This window comes from Nestor notabilis, unplaced genomic scaffold (genome assembly GCF_000696875.1).
Source record: "Nestor notabilis isolate BGI_N333 unplaced genomic scaffold, ASM69687v1 scaffold11363, whole genome shotgun sequence".
In the NCBI taxonomy this organism is placed as follows: Eukaryota; Metazoa; Chordata; class Aves; order Psittaciformes; family Psittacidae; genus Nestor; species Nestor notabilis.
The window spans coordinates 6661-29848 of record NW_009920616.1 but is presented as its reverse complement, the minus strand read 5'-3'; the positions used below and the strand labels follow the sequence as shown (position 1 = coordinate 29848).

Sequence of the window (23188 nt, the reverse complement as noted above, 5' to 3'; positions counted from 1 at the left end):
TTTAGTTTGCTATGGTCAGGCATATGAAACAGTCCCAAGACTTTTACTACATTGAAAGGGGATATTCCCAGGTTAACTGCCCTGAAAGTGAGCCAACACACCCCAGAAACAACCTCCTGTTCTAACACTAACACCACAACAGAACTATGGCAATAAATATATTCACTTGTCTCATAAGCTGAGAAGCAGTTAGCCAGCCTGCACCTAAAAGATGTTTCAGGTATGCTAATACAGGAATAACTTTGTATTTCTACTAGCCTCCCTTCCCTGCCACCAAAGTAAAAAGATCTTCTCTCACCCCCACCTGAAAAATTCCAGTCCAGGAAACCAAGATGGACACGGAAATGGCAATACTGAAGTCTGATTTCATTTTAACAATGCCTTTATTATGTAAAGTGCACCCCAGTTACTGGGAGGGGAAGGAAGAAATCTTTTTCTTTAGTCACCATGTTAGAGCCAAGTTCAGAGAATTTAAGTGGATTGCTATCATTACATTACAGACTCTCTAAAAATCTGTATGCAACTGTTTGATACAATTAGATTGTTACAATCCAAAGTACAAAATCAAATTAAACCCTGAACACTGCGTGATACAATATTTGGCACATAGGTTTACAAACAAGCCGTAAACCTGTTAATTTGTGTAAACCTGTACTGTGGTTAAACCTGTACTGTGGCTTCAACAAGCTAATCACCCGCCAGCATCTCCTGCTTAGTCTTTAGCATTTTATCCCTAGATAAATGCACAAGTCTTAAAGATATAACTCTGCCAGACAGACAGAATTCTCTATAGGATACACTCCTAGATGATTCTGTGAGTTTATCACCACTGGCCCATAAATAACAAAGAAGGTTGCCAGAAGTGACAGGCCGGAACTCCTTTTAGCCTTTAAAAATGAGAATCTCTTGATGCTAGTTGTTTCATGTTGGAAATGGTCCATGTAACAGCAACTGAGAACTAAATGCCTTCCCTTTATACAACGGAAAGGCAAACAGCAATTTCAGGAATAATTATCCCTCATAGTTATAATAGTTATCCCTCAAACATAACATATGCTATCAAAAGTTAGTATCTCTGGATCACAATTGAAAAAAACAGAAAAAGAAATAAGCCATCAGTGTGTTTTTGAAGACATCCATGCCTTTGAGACAACGTTCAGACTAAGCAGCCAGGTTGTGACCCACAATATCTCAGCCATGAGGAGGTGGATTAGATGCATGTGGCTGCAGAGCAGTTCTAATAATCACACACGCTGCTCAACAGAGACTTTCCCTTTTACTTGTGGTTTCTATAGTCACTACTAATTTTGCATAGAAGAGGCAACCCATCCCCCAGTAAAGTAACTGCTATTATTATCAAAGAGGAATGTCTTCTGACAAAAGAATGCTCCTTCACTCTCTGAAAAACCCCCACATACGGCCTGTGCTGCCTCTGACAGCACTGTTTTCGTTATGCTCGTGCTCTCTGAGAGGGAGTTTGAAGGTGCGGTGGTGGAGTGGAGAGAAAACAAAGGGGACTGGTTTGAAGAAAGGTGTAGTTACAATAAGCTGCAACATAGCCTGTTAGTTTAAAAAAGTGCCTGGATACAAAAAAATACAACTGGGAGACAGGAACTGTAGAATAATTGAAATGTTATTAAAGATCCTGCATTCTTTATCTGTTTTAAATAGTCCAGACCTCAAGAGGTAATCTTAGGAATTTAGTATTGAATTTTTGTTACAAAAGCAGAAGACGTATGTGAACATTTATATGTACACCTGTCCTTCCATGCAAGCAGGCAGTCGAGGACAAGGCAAGTTGAAATGATACTGACACCTGCCTTTCCAGGGCCTTTAGCAAGTGCTTTGCAGAACAGCAGCACCAGAGGTCACAGAACAAAAGGTGGTCTTAAATGCATAGTTCTTTTGCTGAAGGAGAACCAAAATCTTTTATTCTCACAACACAGCATGTAGTGTTTTGAATTAAGGTTTTATTAGTGTCAGATTAGAAAGCTGACTAGACTAAGTTAAGGTTAAAAAAACTGTAAGAGTGCCATAAAATTTCTAGTTATCATTGGATAAGGGGTTTATTTTAATGTAATTTTTTTTTCCTTAACCCCTGGTAGAGACAGTCTCCAAGAAATGTAACTTCTTCAATAAAATGCAAACTGTATGAAACAGGTAAAAGTGAGAATAAGAATAAAGAATTTGAACAACCATATTAAGTGTTGTGGCTCATAACTGCTAATAGAGAGCCATTAGAAAAATGGTAAAAACTTACAGCTTGTTACTTGCCCCTCAAGCTGTAATCAACAAAGGTGCACTTAATAAACAGAGGCAATTTATATGACAAGAGGGGTATGATATAATCTGACAGTGATTTGGGTAGAAAACCTCCAAGTAACTGTTAATTAGTGTTTTCATCTGTATTTTTAAACTGAATACAAGACTGAATTACTGTGCGTCAAGTTGCAAGGCACATTTTTAGGCCAAATTAGTATACAGTTCATCTGCACGCATATCTAAATGTAGGCAGAATATCAATTACTATAGTAGCATTCAGAGTCAAGCAATCATGGTGTTTTCCTATTTGCACACCATAGCAAGTTATATTTAATTGTTCTGATTTTTAAGTGGGGATGAAAATGATTTGCATGTCTGGTAAACAGGAAACAGACACTGGGCCAAGTAAAAATTCAGAAAGTCAATCAAGCTACTGAAAGTGTATGACAAGTATTCTTCCACATTAGAATACTAAGGTTCAGTCTTACTTTTGCACAAAGATGCTCCAAGCAACTAAAGCTGGCTTTTTAGGCTTGTACACTATCACAAACCAAAGTATTTCTTCTAGAAGGTCTATTGGCTGATTGATTAATTGAAACTTGCCATTTTCAATCACATGTAAATCTGATATGACAAGATGCAAAATCCCCAAGGTAGCACAAAGGCTTATTCAGCTATCCAGACAGAAGATTTTATGTAGTGCATAAAAGTTAAGTCTCCAGTAGGTCTGGACTGCAAATCTTCCACAAAAACAGTCCTTACTGTACTTTGTCATATTACTCTTCACTTAATTTCAATATTTCTATCTTCATTCAGATAAAAATACCTAGCTTAATTTATCAGAAACACAGGAGAAAGTGTGAACAGGCACTACTGAAGGCCTAAAACAGAGCCAGTCTCTTCTCTCACTGTGGCACATAGCCCCCTTGTCTCACAGTCTGTGGGAGGTAACTTTTTGGCATTTCATCAACTGATGGTGGATTTCCTTCCACTATTTCAGGTCCCACAATTTGTCCTTCAGTACTTGCCTGTAAAGCATCTGATACAGCAGCTTCCTGGGTATTTTTTTCCAGCCCAAGGCCCAATAGCTGTGAACTCTGACCTGAGATCTGCAGTTGTGCAAATCCAACAGTATCCCCCTCATTAGCAGAAGTGATTTGCTTCATTCTTTCAAAGCATGGCCTGTCTGTGTTGGTTTCATCCTGAACACCATTTTGTTTGAAATACTGCTGCCTCTGTATTGTACTGTCACCTCCTCCAGCATGATGATCCTCTGCTCTCTCTTCTGAATCTAGCAGTGGCTGAGTCGACTCAGACCTTGAAAAGACTTGCACAGGTGTTTGGTCTCTGTAGCCGTTAAGCACTACAGTTGAATACTGTACAGTGCTTGAAGTGTTTTGTGTAGTTTCACCTTCGTCACTGTCAGAGACACTTTGCCTAGGAGAAGACATGCATGAGGACCCTCCAATACCACTGCTGTGCCCTTCTGAAGTACTTTTTTCCTTTTTAAGTAAGTCAAAGGGTTTTAGATCTTGTTCTGAAAAAGACTTCTTGTCATCAGCTTCTATTTCTACGACGCTTACATCTGTGAAGCTGCCTTCTGGATACATCTGATCTTTGGAATTAAAGTTATGCTGAAAGACAGAGATGGATGTTGCCTAAGAGGAAGGTTATGTTCAAAATAAAAAATCTCATTAAATACCTGAATTTTTATTCTGTAATTTTTTCAAGTTTCTTCATTTAATTTTTTTCCTAAGTTTGGCAATACCTCCAAATTATGTTATGAAGGATGTAGTTTTGTCTCCAATACAAAGCCTTACTTACACAACTATTCTAGAAGCACAGTTGGTGTGCAAGCTTTGCTCTAGTTTTAAATATTCTTAAGAGCCATAAACATAGAACCATTTGCTCTGCAGCACAGGAACATTCTATATTGAGAGCCATACCTACTTCGTTTCCAATAATGCATTCAATGTGATGGCTATTCTTCACAGAAATTAGTCACAGTTTGTCAAACAGAATTTGCTATGTAATTCATCCCCTGTGGGGCATAAGTTTTGCTACCACCTCCTTATGCATGAGTAACTTAAAGCCTTCTCTCTCATTCATGATTTAACTGTGCAAGCAAGTCACACTTCAGGGTCTTAAGAATGGGAATCATGAGTTCTGTTTACTTAATCCTGATTTTCCATGAATGAGTCAAATAATTAGGAGTTGACCCAACTACTAAACTGAATATAATTCACAATGTTAAAGCCTGCTCTATACTGTGAACTTGTGCTAAGGACAACGTATTTCTAATGCTGAATCTATTAATGCAAAAAAGTCTCATAACCATATTGTACCACAATGTCATGAAACTTAACATCCACAGTTTTTTTCTCCTTGAAATCTCTGTGTGCTAGAAGACAGAAGACTCCCACTGTTAGTTTATTTGAAACCTTGTGGACTAGGAAGCTAGAGGATGCAGAAAGATGAGTATTACCTTAGCTGGAACTTGAGGAGACCACTGAGCAATGTTACTCTTGGATGGATCAGGGACAATAGGCCAGATGTGCTTTTTAATTCTGTAAAGGATTAAAACCAGAACAGAATTACAAGATGCACTCCCCAAACTCCTATGTTAGTAGCAAGTACTGCATAATCCAGGACACTTCTCCTTTACACAGAAATTTTGCAAGAGTATTTATTTCTAAATAGGAATGCTTCCTGGGCTACTTTACATCTTTGTAGGAAGCTGTACTACTTAGCAGAACACAGCACTGCACTTGTAACTGCTCCACACATTAGATGTTAGTTTGCCTTATGTTGGATAGCTACAAATGGTAATGAGTTAGTGAAGGATTTTAAAATTTATAGCACTCTAGAATCTACAGAGCACTTAATTATTTAAAGTCTATGATGCATGCCAGTATAAAAATACATTGTTGCTTCTTTAAGATATCAATATCACAGCTGTCAATCTAAGCCATCTTCACAGCTAAAAATAAAGTGAAACTTTTTGAAGAAAAACTTACTTGGTTGGTTGTAACTCTCAAGTTTAAGGATGTAGAAAAAAGTAAATGTAGTAAAAATAGATGTTTCTGTAGATAATTCACTCCCAACCAAACTAACTCTGAAACCAATGCGTCTATGCCACTCTTTAGACAAGGTGCAACAACAGATGCTCTGTAGGAGAACTCTGAAGAAAATTGCAAAATGGGCTTTGCAACTGACATCGATTAAGAACAGATTTTAGGAACAGCAGGGAGGTCAGAAAGAAAAGGGCACAAAATGCTGTCTTTAATTAGAAAGAGAAGATAGTTGACTGGGGACATGCGATATGTGCTACTCCTTGGCAGGGAAAAGACTTCAGCAATAAGCACTCAGCTAAAGCCACAGACAAGAGCTCTGTGGTAGGTAGAGGGAGCAGAAGGAAAGAGTATGTTTCCCAGCAGGTAGTAAACTGGCACAGAGTTTGACTGAGGTTATGCAAGGTAGTTAAGTAAGATGCTTGCCTGACCTTTTTGGCCATCAAGCTTAACATTTCCTAACACCGTAATTAAACAGCTCAAATATAGCAAGCAAACAGATCATCTGTGCTTCAGAAACTAAGGATCATCATTCCACTCTGACATGATGACTAAGAAAACAACACAGAAGATCATGATCACAACTTAACAAACATAATCCTCACCAACTCTAGCAAATAAAGCAGGAATTTCCTTGCAGGATTGAGTCATGGAACATTTAGGTTGTGTGCTAACCCTTAACAGTAAAAAATTAGTTGCAGAAGAGGCAAATTTCTCAAGGAAAAGAATGTTTATCATGACTGAATATGTGCGTTTTACCTTCTTTTTCTGATCTAGCTGCAGAGTATTTACTTGTGTTAAATTATTGCCATCTGTTATTCCCAGAAATACCAGAAATGTATGAAAAAGACTTCATTATACTTACAAGTCACGTTTGTTGAAGCAAAACAAAACTCCAAGGAGCACAATCAACAGGAACGCTAGACACACAGGTACAACTATGGCTTCAATCTCTCCTTTCCCTGAAGGAAATGAAGAGAAGCAGTTACAGCTCACTTTGACATTTAAGGAACTCAGCAGCAGCATACATTCCCAAAGGGACAGGGAGAATCTGAAACTGAATACACCAACAGCACTCAGTCTTAAGATTCACCTTCAGAAGAACCTTTCCATCATATGAAAAGAGCCCGTAAAGTGAAAACACGAAAAGCTCTGTCCAAACAATCTAATGTCTGGCATCAACAAAAACCCCCAGGTTGCTCCAGAAGTTATAATACTGAAGAAGCAAGTAAATTTACAGTTTGGGCAGATATGACAGGAACATCTATGTGAATTCACCTGTGGTCCAGGTATTTCAGTGGCCTTATGGCTGTCATAACATCATCATGAGCAAGTAAGTAACGTAAGCAAAGTCATTAGTCATCCGTAAGTTTATCCTGTACATGAAAATACCCTCTGCCTGCAAACACCAAGTTGCATTATTGTTATGTATTCCTTCCAATATTATACACATTAAGTAAAACTTACAGAACACTTAGGGAAAAACAACACTATACAAAAAGAGAATATTAAAACCTGCTAAATCTAAAGAAGTGTTTTCCACAACTAAGTTCGATTAACATTGCTGCTCTTACCATTACAAATATGAAGCACTCTCTAGAGCTGAACATACAAGAAATGTCACTCTTCAAAATGAGTCTCTGTAGAGAACTGTAACAAACTTTAACAGTGATATAAATGAGAATGTGGAACCTGATGAAGGGTTGCAAGAATGGCATGTCCTCTGTACAACTGGAATAAGCTGTGACTGAACTACCTCACTGTGAACGAGCACTAGACAGGTTACCTAGATACCAGGCACCTAGTGAGTATGACTTTGACTGAAACGTTTTCTTTAATAAAGTCACCCTCCCCTCCTATCATACCTTGCACAGAGCCTTGCTATAGTGTTGCACCATTACCTCCTACTTCTAATTGTACCACTCTTCCTTACCAAATTTTTGTGTAGTAAATGTAAAATCAGGACCACTCCTGCCTCCTTCATCTGTGTATGCCATCATCCGCACAGTATACAGTGTGTCACTGGCTAGAGAAGAAAGGGTATACTCTGTCTTGGAAGGATCCACTGTCACAGCTAAAGAAAGGAAAAAATTATACTAGTTTTCTGTACAATTGATTAGAACTCCGCAAACACAGTAACATTAGGATGCCATGTCCTAGTTTTAGTAGAATGAATGGCTGTATGGAAAATACAACAGAAAGACTACAGGCTTGTACGAGAAATGCTGCGATTCATCTGTTTCTGTTCAAGTGTTTGAATTTAGTCTCATTCTTGATGTTATTTTATGTGTTAATTTCCTGTGGGTTTGTGCTGTTGGGTTTTTTTTTCCCCTTCTCACTCCCCCAGTGTAGCTACAAACATAACCAGTAGTAACGTTGAGGCTTAAAGATTTCTAATAAGCAGAATACATGGCTACCTAGAAATAGCCAGTTGTTAATTAGAAAAACACTGCTAACAAGCAGTAGAGTAGGCATAAGTAACTGGTCCTTTCTTCCAATTTAAGCAAATCTAAAAATTAAAAGATTTTGATAGTGCTAACCCCCTGTCTTATGCCTGCCGGTCATACACACTACTGAGAATGAAAATGCATTTCAAAGAAGATGTTTTACATCAGCAATATTGTATTGATCTAGAGCTCCAGGAGGATTAAAAATATACCCCCCCTTTTTTTTTTAAGGCTTTATCCTATTTGACTGCAGTCAACTTCTTTACATCTTGAATGGTTCAGCTTTACCTTGCTACATCAACATCTCATGCTGTATTTAGATAGAAAGATAGGAGCAAAGTACTCGCCAATCAGCTTTCAGCAACTAAACTCACTACCCTGTTATAAACAGACTGAATGTTCTGAATCCTTTAATAGGGACTTTTCTGTTTGGTATAGATGCCTCAGACATCAGCTTTATGTTACCAGAACTGACTGTCAGCCACACTTGATTCTGTATCTCTTTTTTCAGGAGCATGAATTAGGAAGGAGACAGACAGAATATTTCAGTGCCACAAAGTACTTCTCTGCTTTTTGTTACCTGTTTCATTTCCATCAATAGTTTTGTAAAATATGGTATAACTTCTGATAAATCCATTTTGTTCATCCACTGTGAGATGGTTCCACGTCAAAACAGCTTCGGCTTTTCCTACTTTTTTGGTCTGAACAGTTGGTCCTTTTGAAGGACCTGTAATGGGATATGAAGATTAGTTTCTGTTATGCACCCTTGCATCCACAGAAACAGTATTAGTGAGTACTGAATTGCTACTGTGTAAAAACTTCAACGGCATAGCTGGACTAACTCATCTGCAAAGCATTATTTTCAGACAACAGAGAAAATTCAAAGATGTTTTGAAAGAGAAACCTCCAGGAAGAAAAAGATGTGAAAAACAATAATCAGCAGATCACATGAAATCTTCAATTGAAGGTAACTGAATTGGAAAATACCACAAATATAAATATTACTATATCAATAAAATAACACACTCATGCCAAATCATCTGATAAAGGTTGGAAAAAGGGAAGAGTCAGCCACAGACATCTGTTTAACTCCTAAATACTGTAAATAAACAGAATGGATGTTAACCAAAGGGACAAGATCTATTATATCAGATGACCCTCAAGTGTAGGACTACTTTTCATTATGTAGCCCGTATTAAAGAAAAGGTCTCATTATTTTTAGTCAAAAAAGTCAGTTTACATGCTCCAAGATGACTATTTTGTACTTACTCTGAAGATAAGCTTTCACAGACTGTCCACTTCCCTGACCATCAGAATATAGAGGGTACACAGTTATCAAGTAGCACTTGAAAGGCTTTATATCACCTAAAAAAAGATATTGAAAAATGTGTTGTTTCACAAATAGTCAAATTCCTCGCCATCCTTCTTGTTTACTTCAGATACAGGATTCTGGATTTTGGCTGTATTATTAACTCCAAAATATTAACTGAAGGATTAATACAATGGTTCACACAGAAATGCTAACTTTAATAAACAGACTTCATAGAAGTTTGGGTTGGTTTTTTTTCCTCATTTATTTCAAATAAAAAGCCATTATGTGTCTGCAGCACTGAACCACAAAATTATTGATTTGAGCTACTGATCACAATCTGAGAACCGTAAAGCTGATGAATTTTCATTGTTTGAACTGCAAGAGGGATCACAGAATTTGATTTTGAAGGAACTCAACCTTTTCACTTCTTTAATGGTTTCCAAGAATGAGAAGACTAAATCAAAAATGTAGATAAACCCCTTGCTCTTACATAACAAATTTCAAAATGAAAGATTAGATAAAATACCGTATTTGACAAAAACACACGGATACTTCCACACTCATCATAAACTAACAGACGCCCTCAGCATTATCCCAGATTCCTGTCTCACAATAAAATTCTAGTAAGTATAAGAGTTTTCCTTACTTTTAGAATACTTACTAGGCTTAGAGAGCATTCTACAGTGCATTTGTAGACTTACAAGCTAAATACCTTTTAAGTATGTTCCTTGAACATTTCCTGGTTCATTCTGCCATTCTATGATGCAGTCTGAGCTGTTGGACACCAGACACCATTCAATCACATATTTAAGAACGTAACTGTTAGGAGCAGTCCACCCTACCCACAATTTGCCATCTTTAGGTAGTGTTCTAACATTCTTCACAGGAGCTGTGATGAAAGAAAACAGAAAGGTTATACGTATTGACAGTTCTTCTGCTACATATTATAATAATAGCTATTTTGTCAAATGTGGATTCTTTTGGGTTATTGTAATGGTGACAATTTGGCAGAACGTAAGGAAATGTAAAAGCTATTTTCTGAAATACAAGCAGTATTAGGCTATTCAGGAACTGGAAGTTACTCAGCTTCTCTGCTCTCAAACACAGTAGGTTGCCTTACTGCACAGTAAACACACTATGTTTCTTCCAAAATAAAGGGTTTATTTCAGAGAGATATCAAACTTTGACACACTTCTGAATTCCTTATAATATATTTTCTTTATAACATATTCCTATATTGCGGCAAAATTCTAATACTTACACACATGTACCTTACAAAGTACTTCTATCTCCAATACTACTGTTTGAAACATACTGTGGCTCTCCTTCGGTGTTTAGGCTAAAAGCATCATCCGCCTATATACTTGTTTCTTTGCTTCCTATCCTGGTAGTGTTCAGATTGTCTAAAAAGAGGCTGGAAGTAAGGAGAAACCAGCCTGTAGTTACTACTACTGTATGATGAAAAGGAACAGAATAGAAAGAAATACGAGCAGTAGGAAAACAGTGGGAGCAGATGACAAAGCAACCAGGCAAGATACTGAAAATGGGGAGAGTGAGACTGAGACAAGAGAAGAAAGAGGTGAGGGGAGATCAGAAAGCAGAACAATGGTGAGATGGTATATATACAGGAACTATAGGATGCTTGCTTCCCCAACCCTTTGATTTTTTAAAAAAAGAAAACAAAAATGCCTGCTATGCTCAGAAAAACAATAGGGAACATAGCGCATGGTAGCTCTACAGATCAAAACCAACAGCACACACAGCTTCAAATGAACCTGTAAGGATATAAATCCACACATTCCCTGGTATATAAATGGTAGCATAATTATAAGGCATATGACAGTAGATACATTCAGTAATACTTTAATTATGTGTCCATATTGAAGGTATCATTTTATAACACTGAAGATTCCTTAAATCAGAAGCCATGCAGATGCATTTGAAAGAGACACTAACCTTTTGAATTACTTGCTGGGATAAGTAAAACTGATGGAGGGGATGCCCCGACTCTGTTACGGGCAACCAGAGTCACTTCATAAGTTCCATTTGGCATCTTTAATGTAAGGTTGGTGGTATTAACACTGTATTTCTCTGGTGGACTGGAGAGAGATGACTTGGCTCTGATACTCACTTCATACTGTAAGATTACTCCATTGGCTTCAAATGGCTCCAGTGCCTGTTAGAAACACATCTTTGATTATAATGATACTGTACAAATGCGACTTAACCTTTATTGTCTTTAATGCATAATCTAAAAATCTGAGAGCAAGACAAGTTACACAGATCAACCAGCTGCGTGTTTCAGGAAAGCACAAATAACCTGCGTTCATTTCTGCAAAGCATTAACTTCTGGAATTATTTCAGGTTCAAATCCTGTTTTTCTTGGCTTACCTGTAAAACTACCCTGTAGTTTAATAAAAGCTATTCTGTAAAGACTGCAGAACATGTGTTGATAAAAGCTTCATTTTATGTGACCTTACCACACACACAACATTAAGGAAATCTTAAATCTTAAGCTGTGTTAAATCCAAATACAAAACAGCCTGAGTAGTCATCTTCTATTAATGTAGAAAAATACTTGTTTTAATAATAGTTTCTGTGTAACAGTATTAGTTTTCAGACAACTTAAAATTGTTGAAACCAATTTCAACAAGTAGCCCCAGTTTTCCAATTTTAAACTAAATAATGACAGAAGTGGCAAGTGGCATATGAGTTCCACCAGAAAATGATGCCATATCAATGTATGTGTAACTTCACGCAAGCCACCTAGTAATAATAGACAGCTGATCAAATGTAATGACGTTCACAGACCAAAAGAAAGCTTTAGATGGGGACCAACCATAATTGCATTTGCTTTCTCAGCTGAATTAATCAGCCAGCTAGACACAGCAGCCCTCTGCATGCAAATGTGCAGTGCTGTATTTAAGAAGTTGGGCCTCTGGAATGTGCCTAGGCTTAATGGATTTTGCAGGTGAAGTATATCTGTCTAGAGAGTGTTACAGAAGTTTTAGGATACAGCAGAAGGCATAACATGAAGGTTTACTTTGTTCAAGAGAAAGTTTCCAATTTCATCAACTGCTTAAGGACAGCAAGACAGGAATCCAAAAGTGGATTCTGTATCCTCTGGATCACAGATATGTATCAGTTAACTGATGGCCTTTACAGCTGTACTTTTAATTTTTCCGCAACTAAATATTACAGTAAGGCTACTAAAGGCACTTCTTATGCTGATAAAACTCATAGTATCCCCAGCTTTCTACCCAAGCTTGCTGAAGTAAATTTTGACACTTAAAAACTTGTGTTTTTAAAAGAATACGCCATTCCAGCAGTTTGTCATGTTGCTTTACCTTCCACATCAGATGCACAGACCAGGAAGGTGGTGAGCGAGATACATCAATGATCCTCCATATGGGCGGTCCTTTAGATGGTTCTGATGAAAGAAACAATGAATTCATCCTTTGACTATCATTAGATGCTTACCTTTTTCTTTTTTAATAAAAGCATATTCAAAAAGCATATCCTTAATTCCTCAAAAAAAATAATGCCTGATATATTAAGTGGAACACCTGCATGGAAAGATTTCCTGAGGCGATGAGCAAAACAACAGCTGTGCTTTAAGTATAATGTATCAAACTGAGAATCACCACGCTGAGCAACTGCGAGAACGGACTTAAGATGACAGTGCTGTAATATAACAGTTATGAAGCAAACCTGCTCTGCTGGATGTAAAGACCCCTAGTTACAGTCACTATTTGGAGATACAAACTATATGCTTTCTGGTAAGGATCAGGTAGTAAAATAATTGTCAAAAGATTTCAAAATTGCTGGAATGCTTGCATTACTCTTCAGCATCCCGACTGTACATTTATACCTTTGCATTTAAGGATTCCATTGAAACTTCACTTAATAGTTACAGTACCTAACACTTGGAAACAACCATATGGAAATGCAGAAGTATTACCTTCCTGAATATAGAAGTGATAATACACCTGTATCTACATAACTTGCTATGGAGACAAAACCCAAATCTTCCGAAAGCAGAAGGCAAGCAGCTGTGGACTTTTCTGGGATATGGATCTAATAGCCTTAGACAAAGTAGATCACCTGAAGGTCAGTTTTATAATCTCACTGAGGGAAATAATAGTGGCATAAATAACTTAAGTGTCCAGTGTCTGCCTGTTTCATTTAGTCTTTCCAATAGGCAATTGTACTGTAAAAAAAAAAAGTTTTGATACCTAAAGTCTACATTTGGTAGAAAGATGATCAGGCAACTACAGGCCTTACGAGCTTCTTTCCAACTTAAGTTATCCCACTGTCCTATACATTTGTAAGTGTATCTAGGCATTTACAGTTGTGGGTAAGCAAACTCATGACAGGAAATTGTTCTGCTATCAACTTACTGGTACAGTAGCTGAAAACGCTAACTGCAAGCAGCGTAAATGTGTGACTATCCTGCTATTGTTAGGAAGGGTACCTACAACAATTTGTTAAAATGCTGTTCCACTACAACAGCTACTAGAAAACAGACTATTTACATTTGCAATGCATCACAACTAACCGTACAGGTCTTCCTCAACAGTTCATTTTACCCTTAGCAAGAAGCAAAACACTTACATTGGGTGTTCTGACACCAACAGAGGTTTAGATTTAATAAGATACCAGTTAGCACCTCTCAAACATCTGTTAAAGACATTAAATCAGTTCCAGTTCAGTCTAAGTGGACTATTCAGGTGAATTACAAAAGGAAAATGGACCACAGAAGGTAAACCTGGGGCTTTTATTTGGAGAGTGAATGAAATGGCCAAATGCATAGTACTAGGTTGTGTCTGTTAATACACTGCATGCATTTTTGTTCTGTTAAAAGAAAATGCAGGAATCCACTATTTGAAAACACGATCTTTCATACTGTAACAAATACATGGGTGTGATTTTAATGTCAGTGTTCCAATAACTACTACTCAGTTATTGTGCAAGTTTATTTTGTGTAAGTTTACAGTTGATGGAACAATTGCTAAGTCATGAAAGTGCTGCAAAACAAAATAGCCAAAATTAGAAAAAAATAATTTAGTAACAGAAAAAGCTAAGCATTCAACTAATGGTTTTGGCACAATTCAGTGGCAGAATGCAGAGTCTTTGTACTAAAGAACAAACTTATACGACAGATTCTCTAGTGGGGAAATACTGCAATGGATTCCATGATCTGTGACATACTAAATTCATAACAGTGAGTTGTAGTTACTTTAATGCCACAGTGCATTTTAAGCAATGTATGTGTTGATGAGCAACTGGAAATGATTAATGAAGTTAAAAAACATGTTGTGTGATGCAGTGGACATAGATCTTAGAAGATACAGAGTGCAGTAACAGTCTCAAGTGCCAGTGCCCTGAAGGAATATGAATGAGTCCAGAGTGATGCACCATACCTGCAGATCATACAGTTCAGTAACAACAGACAATTTCAGTGGTAACAGATAATTTTATAACAGCTGGCTGGAGCACCACAAGGAGTTAAAAAGCCAAGTTGATGAGCTGGTTTCAGCATGAATAGATTTGGTGCATGGTAGCAACTTTGCAATGCTGAGGATTTGTTCCACAAAGCAGTGAAGCCTGACACTTAACTAAGGCTCTCTCTTTAGCAATTTTTTTTTCCAGGGCTGTGAACTTAAAGCTTAATCTAGTGGACTATCTTCTGTTTGTCTTGAGCAGTAATGTGTTTATACTTTCAAGTTGTATATAACCTGCTGACAAAGTCCTTCTGTGCAAGACTAAACACAAACCAGATACTGCTCCCAAACAGCTGAGGCCTTCCTCATTAAATCACGATAGCAGCAATTCAGTGTTCACCCCTGCTGCAGAGAGACAGGATATTACAAGTCCAGATAACAACTCCAATGATTATGTAAGGCATCAAGAAGGGAAATTGTAAAGCGACAGTGATTTTTGTGATTAAATATATTAAAAATAAAACCATTTTCTACACAGACTCAATCTTGCTCAAAGTCAGCTGTTCATACATGGCATTCTCTTCTTTATGCCTCCCACCGTGACAAACATATCAGTAATGAGACTCTTTATCACCATCTGTAGAACGTTGTAAACAAGCAGGTACAAGACAGTGCAGAGGCAGCTGTGACTGTGATGAGCAAGAAAGGGTTGTAGATGCAGAATACCGTGGGAAAGTTAAGAGTGTACCAGAGTGTTTTATTTAGATGCTTTGGTGCGTAAGAGGCTAAACTTCCCATGTGCACATTACTTCACATCACTGTTTTTACAAAGTTTACGAAGAAGTCTATGTATCCTATATGACTAAAATCTTCTGTTTCATACTTTGATGCTTGTTCACTTATGACTTATTTATCAGCCTCCTAAACACCAAACAGTTTTTCACAAACTAAGGCAGTCTGTGTTCCAAAAATACCCCAAACCCTTTCACACAAGCAGAACAGCTTCTGTTACAGAGGGTAACCTTCAGAACAAAGAAAATGAAGCATAAAGCATACATCATAAAAGACTTTGAGAACATAACTTCCTGTGAAGAAATCTTCTCTTCCCTAGTTCCTGTTTTAGCTCTTTTCAGGGAGCGCCTCTAGACTAGCTTTCTGGAATGCTCTCTCATGTTCCTTGGAATCCACAGGTCAAGCCAGTCACTACTGAAAGTAACTTGGTAGAGCCTTATCGCATGTATAATCAAACAGCTCAAGCAAGGATACACAATTTCAGCTGACTACTGCCAAATTGCACATTTTGAAAGTCAGTGACCTACTTTCACATATTACTTACTATCTTCAGTGGTGACTCCAGTTTTCTCTTCACTCCAGTCACTCCAGTAGCCCACTCCATCTTCCTTCATGCAACGAATTGAAAATACATACTTTGTGTAGGGTCTGAGCCCTTGAACACTGAATGAAGTTCTTGGTGAAGCTGTATCTTCAGGAGGAACCTGTAAATAAAAAAAGGTTTTAGAGGCACTGATCAAAAATTGTAAAGGTAAGTTCTGTGTTACTACAGCTCTCATCCAACAGGGCTGTCCACCACATGCATGCCCAATAAAAACAAGTTTTTCTTCCCTCATTTCTAAAAGCTTAAATTCTCAACAGTAGTTTGGTAAAGGATCAGAGTTGTGCGTATTTAGCAGGTATAATGCAAATCATACAACAGAATAGGTAAGCAGCTATCTCATCCTGTTTTCCTTAATTAGTTTTTGTCTACCTCTCTTTCCTTCCCATATAATTCCTCTTCTTACTGATCCTACAGTAATAACTGAGCAAAGTCCTGAAAGGCAAGATGGGACATCTGCTGGAATATCAACTGCAAAATACCTTTGCTATAAGCCTCCTATAAAGCTAGAGAATACAGGTTCACTGCTTCCACTGATAGAGAATGTTTCTTAACTGACATGGGAAAGAGTTTTAGAGTAGTTTATACTTTTGCTAATAAATTATTTTCATAAGCTCTTTCCTTTATCTTAATGAGCAATAGAATGCCAGAAAATATATTACTGCATATGTACAGAAACAGATGTGTGATGTGGATAATAGATACATGTAGGTTCACACACACTGAGTGCCTCTCTCATGTTATTCCACTTGCCATTAAGGAGTTTATATAGTGAGCAACCCTGCAAAAGGGACAACTGCAGATTAAACACACATGCAGAACACTCAAGAGGTTAAGCCTGAGTGCAAAGAATTGTCAAAGTAGTCAAATGTTTCTACAGCTAAGCAAGCTCAGTTGTTTTAAAAGTTACTATTTCAATGGTCTTGTGTACATGCTAAAAGGGCAGGACAACCTCCATGGTCAGCCTAACAACCCTTTCAGATAAGAAGCTTATCCTAATATCCAGTCTAAACCTCCCCTGGAGCAACTTGAGGCGATTTCCTCTTGTCCTATCACTTGTTATTTGGGAGAAGAGACCAACAATCATGTCGCTACATCCTCCTTTCAGGTAGCTGTAGAAAGCGGTAAGGTCCCCCCTTGAGCCTTCTCTTGTCCAGACTAAACATCCCCAGTTCCCTCAGCCGTTTCTCATCAGACTTGTTCTCCAAACCCTTCACCAGCTTTGTTGCCTTTCTTTGGACCCACTCAATGTCTCTCTTGCAGTGAGAGGCCCAGAACTGAACAAAGGATTTGAGGTGCAGCCTCACCAGTGCCCAGTACAGGGGGATGATCACTGCCCTGACCATGTTGGCCACGCTATTTCTGACGCAGGCCAGGATGCTGTTAGCCTTCTTGGCTGCCTGGGCACAAGCTGCATCATGTTCATTCAGCTGTCAACCAACACCTCCCCCGGGTCCTTTTTCTGCAGCCACTCTTCCCCAAGCCTGTAGTGTTGCCTGGGGTTGCTGTGGCAGTACAGGTATGACAAATTCAAAAAAGCATTCCAGCACTTAACAGTGTTTGCCCAAGCTTTAAATGACATTTGCATCAAGAGTTTTCATGCATACAGGAAGATGAAAGTTCTTGAATGTTCCAGATGTTGCTTGTACAGAATAAAAATTCAAAATAAACATACTGCAGTATGATTCAGAGAACAGCAGACAAGTCCATAAAGAAGAGACAAGGTCACTGTACTCCAGATTGTGCCAAAATAGCCTAGATAACGGCCTTTATGAACAGGCCAGATAAACTGCCTTGGGAGGCCACAGAAGGCCTAATGATAATAAAGTGAATCCTCTGAACTGCAGCAGTGAGGGAACAACTTCTGCAGTTTGACAAAGGGCTGTGTTACACCAGGAGACTGACAAGGAACATTAGTGGTATTACCTGCATCCAGTTTTTGTCACCCATGATCCTATAGCGAATATTGAATTTCAGCTTCATCACAGCTGCTGAAATCCGATTCTCCCAAGAAAGCTTCAGAACAGTAGGCAGCATTCCTGAGTTGACTGATAAATTGTGTGGAGGCAGAGGTTTAACTGGAAGAGGAGATAAGAGTCAACTCTACAGCTGTATTTTATCATGCCTCTAGCAGTTGGTAGCTATGCTGTAACACTGCCATTAAAGTCTTTCACAAACTCAAATGGCTGCTACTTCACACTAGCTTCTAAAGCAGACTACTCAATAAGAAATTGACAGCTGAACTGTGGTCAAATCTCCCACCTTCATACCTCTGTCCAGCACAGTTCTAGTCAACAATATTTCAGCAGTGTTAATTTTTATAGTGAAGGAACATTAATACAGCAATTCAGCAATACACACAGAAGCAACAGTTATGTACAAGTAAAGCTTTATTAAGAGACATATAGTTACCAATCTCAATGGGATCAAGAATAAGAGGATCAGATTCAGCCTTTCCAAGAGCATTTGCTGCTTCTACCCAGACCTTCATGTTAACAAAGAACTGAACTTCAGTAATCGTACAAGAATTGTTTACATCTTTTGGTATACAGTCAGGAAAGTTCTCTTGCAGCCTAAACAAAAGAGAAGGAAAAACAAGGTACAAAGCAGTAAGTTTGGTTTACTTTCAAGAATCTTTTAAGTAGATCAGAGTGATCAATCACTTTAGCTTGTATGCTTCTCCTCTGCCATTATTTTTGTAAGCAGACAGGTCAGATGAAAAGGTGAAGAGATTTAGAATGGCTTGTTAAGCCATGATTGCTTTAGAATAGAAACTAGAATAAAACCTCTTGACTTCCAAGTCACGTACCTTCAAAAGCAAAAGACGCTATTGTAATTATGAAGCTGTACAAAAATCCAACTTAGCTTAAAGAAATAAAGATCAAGAACTGATACATTTAATCAAAAGCAATACAGGTAGAAACTAGAAGCACATTCATGCATTAAAAGACATAGTCAATATTATCTGTATACCCTTCAGGAGTACGGTGTTGCAGCTACACATCATTTTCTGCTCACCACTTTCTGCTACAGTAACAGCAGACAGTTCTAGGGGCGACAGCGATTTGCAAAGCATTAAGGTTTTCTATTTATCCAATCTTTTAACACTTGTTACCAAAACACTTTAGTGGAATGGGGTAAATGGAAGGCTGTGGGCAGTCATTCCAGTTTCCAAAGCAGAGCACGTATTTTGTTCACTGCATTTTCAACTATAAGAGACCATCTGAAGAGTTTGAAAAAATACTTATTTTGCTTTCACAGGAAAAATACTTTGGCTGAAACTTTCACGTTAGGATTAATCATGGACAAACACCATTCTGAGTTCTTAGGAAGTCCAAAGTAGATAATACCTCTACAAAATCCAGTCAATTAGACTCACAGATTTACTTAGAATCACAGAACAGTTTGGATTGGAAGGGATCTCAGAAGGTCATCTTGTCCACCCCTCCTTCAATAAGCAGGGGTATCTTCTACTTGTTTAGAATGGGACAGAACAGTCACTACAGAAAAACATAGAATATATAATTTGGATTCAGTCACCTGATGATTATGTGTATTATACTCAAAACACACTAATAACTGATTTGAAGAATGGAAGAACAGGAGATAGCAACAAAACTTCAAGTCTGACTTAGAATGAGTTTAAATATGTGCTCTTCTCTTCCCCTCAAAATAGACAGCTATGCTTCAGAAAACTGGATTTAAGTTAAGAACTCTTCCAAAGTATCAAGGAATTTAATGAGAGTTTGGTTTAGCGTGTAAATATTTTTCAAAATTCTTTAGCTATTCTATAGAGGGCTACTTACCATCTGTATTTCAATCTAAAGTGAGTGTCCAGGAATGTATGCCTTCCAGGATTCCAGGTACAAGTCATAGGATATGTGAGTTTTAACACCTGATATACAATGCAACTTAAGTTCTTGGGCTTCTCTGGGGGCACTGAAGAGAAAAAGTTACAAATAACTAATCTATATACACATTTCAATCCAGTGAGAATCATGCTAAGTGCCCCATTAAGGCAATTTCTATGAATATCAGAAGTATTTGTAGTCAGGTTTATTTCTAAAGGAGGGGGGGCAAAAAGTGCTAGATACCATCCTGCAACAGAAATCAAGAAGCTTAATCAGCTGCTCTCAAAAGCAGTAGGCTGTATGAGGAACAAACACCTGACAGTAAGGAACAGCAAATTTCTCATTCTTTGAGGCAGAAAACCTCCTATCATCTAAATCTATTTTAATTCACACAGAAAAAAATGCTAGTGAGCGCTACAGCTGGATTAGTAAATGCTGACTTTGCTAATAACCTGAGCTCTAAGGCAATTCTGGATAGCTCTGTTCTCCCCTACCTGAACTATGGAAGAAGAATGCTTTAGCTGTGAACATGTACAAGAGAGATAAGGGATCTTCATCAGTGCACTTCAGTATTGTGTAAGAAAATTTTTCAGAGTGCAGCTGAACTATTATTTTTACCTTCTTAAATACAAATCATGGCATACGAGAATCTTGTTTCTAGCTTTTAGAATACCACTTTATTTACAACAGTATAAGGTACTTGAATTTTATTTCCTTTCCAGCAAAATACTGTTCTCAACAGAGTTACCTTATGAACCTATGGTTTTGTTCCTGAGGAGTTGTATTATTCTCAAACCTGTTATTCATACTCTTTACAGAATTTCTTTAATTGATAGTACAAAAATACAGTAGCTTTAAATACAAATGTATCTCAAGATTCACAGATGAATTACAACTGTAGAATGTTACCTGTACTGTCATTCAGTTTATCATCTTAGGATATTGTATCCTGTCCTCACCTTTCCATGTATTTTGACTGTCAGATCTTTTATGGTAAGAAATGTACTCGTTAGAAGTTGAAAAATAAAGCTTTTTTTTATGTGAAAGCATTTTGTAACTCATGCTAGAACCACACTAGCTTAAAATCGTGAACTCAACCCAGGCTTACATACACAGACCACGCAACAACTGCACTACCTTTTCCTAACACTAGGAGGCAACATAATTCATCAACCATTCATACTGTTATTAAGGACACCCGAACACTTACTTTATAAACTGTCCACCAACTAATTAAATACTATATTAAGTTAGTCATATTACTTTCTCCAGATCTCAGTCTTGTCTCAAAAAGCACATGCTCAGAACTATGCAAGTGCTATCATGCTTGAGCAAGGGAAGTTTATAATCAGCTGGAAGTATTTTCTTCTGTACTAAGGTAATCCAAATAATATGCTCCAACCTTAAGCAGTTCAGGTTAATTTTAGTGATATAGATGGACTAAATATTTCTCAGACTGTTAATGAAGAAAACGTTAATTTCATAGTAGTATTATGAAAGCAGGACATACCACCTGATTGTATTTCCTTGAACTCTGACACAGAAGCAAGAAGTAAGGAGAGGTTAGTTTACTTCCTAGGAGTGATTTCAGTTAAATTCACATCTTTCTGTAATCTAAATTTTCCTTCTTTGACATTTTTTTTTCTGCTGTTTTCTATTATTCTGTTTTCTTCCTATTTAAACACTGAAACACTCCAGAGTATTTTCTATTTTTTTGAATAGAAAATATCATTCTGTGCACATTTACCGGCTTTGATGTCATGTAATTTGACAATGTTTTTATACAATTATCCAGGAACTGAGGGAATGCAAGATGTGCATACTTACTATTGTTTGCATTCTCTTCCCTGTTTCTCAGAAATATTTTTTTTAAAGCAGAATAAAAGGCAAGAAAAATGGTACTTACAGCCTACTGTAACTGTAATTCCATAAATGTTCTGCTCAATCTGTCCGTCTGCTAAAATGTTGCATGTCAGAGGAGTAGCTAGTGAAGAAGTATCATTAAATGTGACACTGGAAACCGTTCTGTTTATTTCACGATACTGTTCTTTAGGTACTACTCTATTTTTAATTTTCCAGATAATTTGACTAGCATAGATATTGCCAAAGTCCAAACAACTCTCATTCAAAATGCATAATGCTGTGAAATTGGAACCAAGGGCCAATACAGGAGACTCTGGGATGATGTGACCACATGACTGCACAAGTCCACCTGAAACTAAAAAGAATAGCATCTTTATTAAAAAATACAGAGCATTCTGTAATCAATATTGCTGATACAACACCAGTGTAACATTAAAAATACTACGTGTGTCTATGCAGTAAATTAGTTACTTGACAGTTATAAAACTGAAATGCATTAATGGACCACCAAGCAGATCTAAAGGGCAAAACCAGTGTAGTGCTCCCCAGGCTTTGCAAAAGCATTTTATCAAGCAAGAAAAGCTTGATTAATAAACAGGGGCCTTTAGAGACAGAGTAGACCAAAGGATTCAATGTTTACTCTGTTCTGAAGGAGAAGGGTAATATAGTTGAGGTGACTGGGATGACTGTGCACCTTTGTTGTGGTGAATTGGTTTTAGAAGAATTGCATGCAAACAGTTAAATACTTGAGTTGTCAATTTCAAAAGCTTCAGTGGGTATACTATAAGCATATTTGGTAACTATAGTGAACTCTGCACATTTCGCAGTACTCTTTTTACTAAGGAACTTCAACACAACAACAAAATTGTGACTACTGCTACAGAGGCACATAAAGAGAAAAGCGTCAAGTTCTAAGGATGAAATAGACAACTGAAATGCTGCTTTGAATCAACAGCCATAATAAACATCTCGAGGATGACCATTTTCAACACAGTAACAGTGACCTACAGCTCTGGATTGATCATAGAGCCTACAACACCAGTTCACCAGTAGCTCATTGCTTTAACAGCATTTAGTTTGACCAATACATGCTTTCATTTAGATACCATTCGGCATATGTGAAATTAAACTTCAGTTTGCTACAATGACAGCTCCAGTGATGTCAGTGGAACTAAAGCAATCTTCCAGCAACCAAAGTTACTCTTCACTCTTTTTGTACATAGATGAGCCAATGAATAGAAGCAGAAGTGAGTATTGCTTTAACATGCATTATTTTAACACTGTATTAAGAGCACAGACTACTCTCCCTATCCTAATAATTTTGCTTTCTGCATTCATTCCACAAGTATCTAGACAAAAAGCAGTACATGCTTCAAGCATCCAATTAAGTAAGTCTCGCTTTTGAGACAGGAAAGTCTTACCTTCAAGAAAACAGATGTTCAAGAACAGATATAAACTATGGGCCACCCAGTTCCACCCAGAAAACATGCTGCACAGAATTCCTGTAACAGAAAAATATATAAATATATATTTGAAATATTACTC

General features: G+C 37.5%; 1 protein-coding gene across 1 annotated transcript; it reads right to left on the bottom strand.

Annotated features, from left to right (window-relative positions):
• Positions 1–2762: 2762 nt before the first annotated feature.
• IL6ST (interleukin 6 signal transducer) lies at positions 2763–23131 on the bottom strand. Its single transcript, XM_010010752.1, has 15 exons — positions 23065–23131; positions 21687–21998; positions 19736–19868; positions 18342–18502; positions 17856–18007; positions 15873–16032; positions 12440–12522; positions 11049–11268; positions 9805–9981; positions 9050–9145; positions 8361–8507; positions 7267–7407; positions 6199–6295; positions 4748–4829; positions 2763–3896 (listed from the first exon to the last, which is right to left on the bottom strand). The coding sequence occupies exons 1-15, from the start codon at positions 23129–23131 to the stop codon at positions 3168–3170; spliced, it is 2757 nt and encodes a 918-aa protein (XP_010009054.1). The 3' UTR covers positions 2763–3167.
• Positions 23132–23188: the final 57 nt, after the last annotated feature.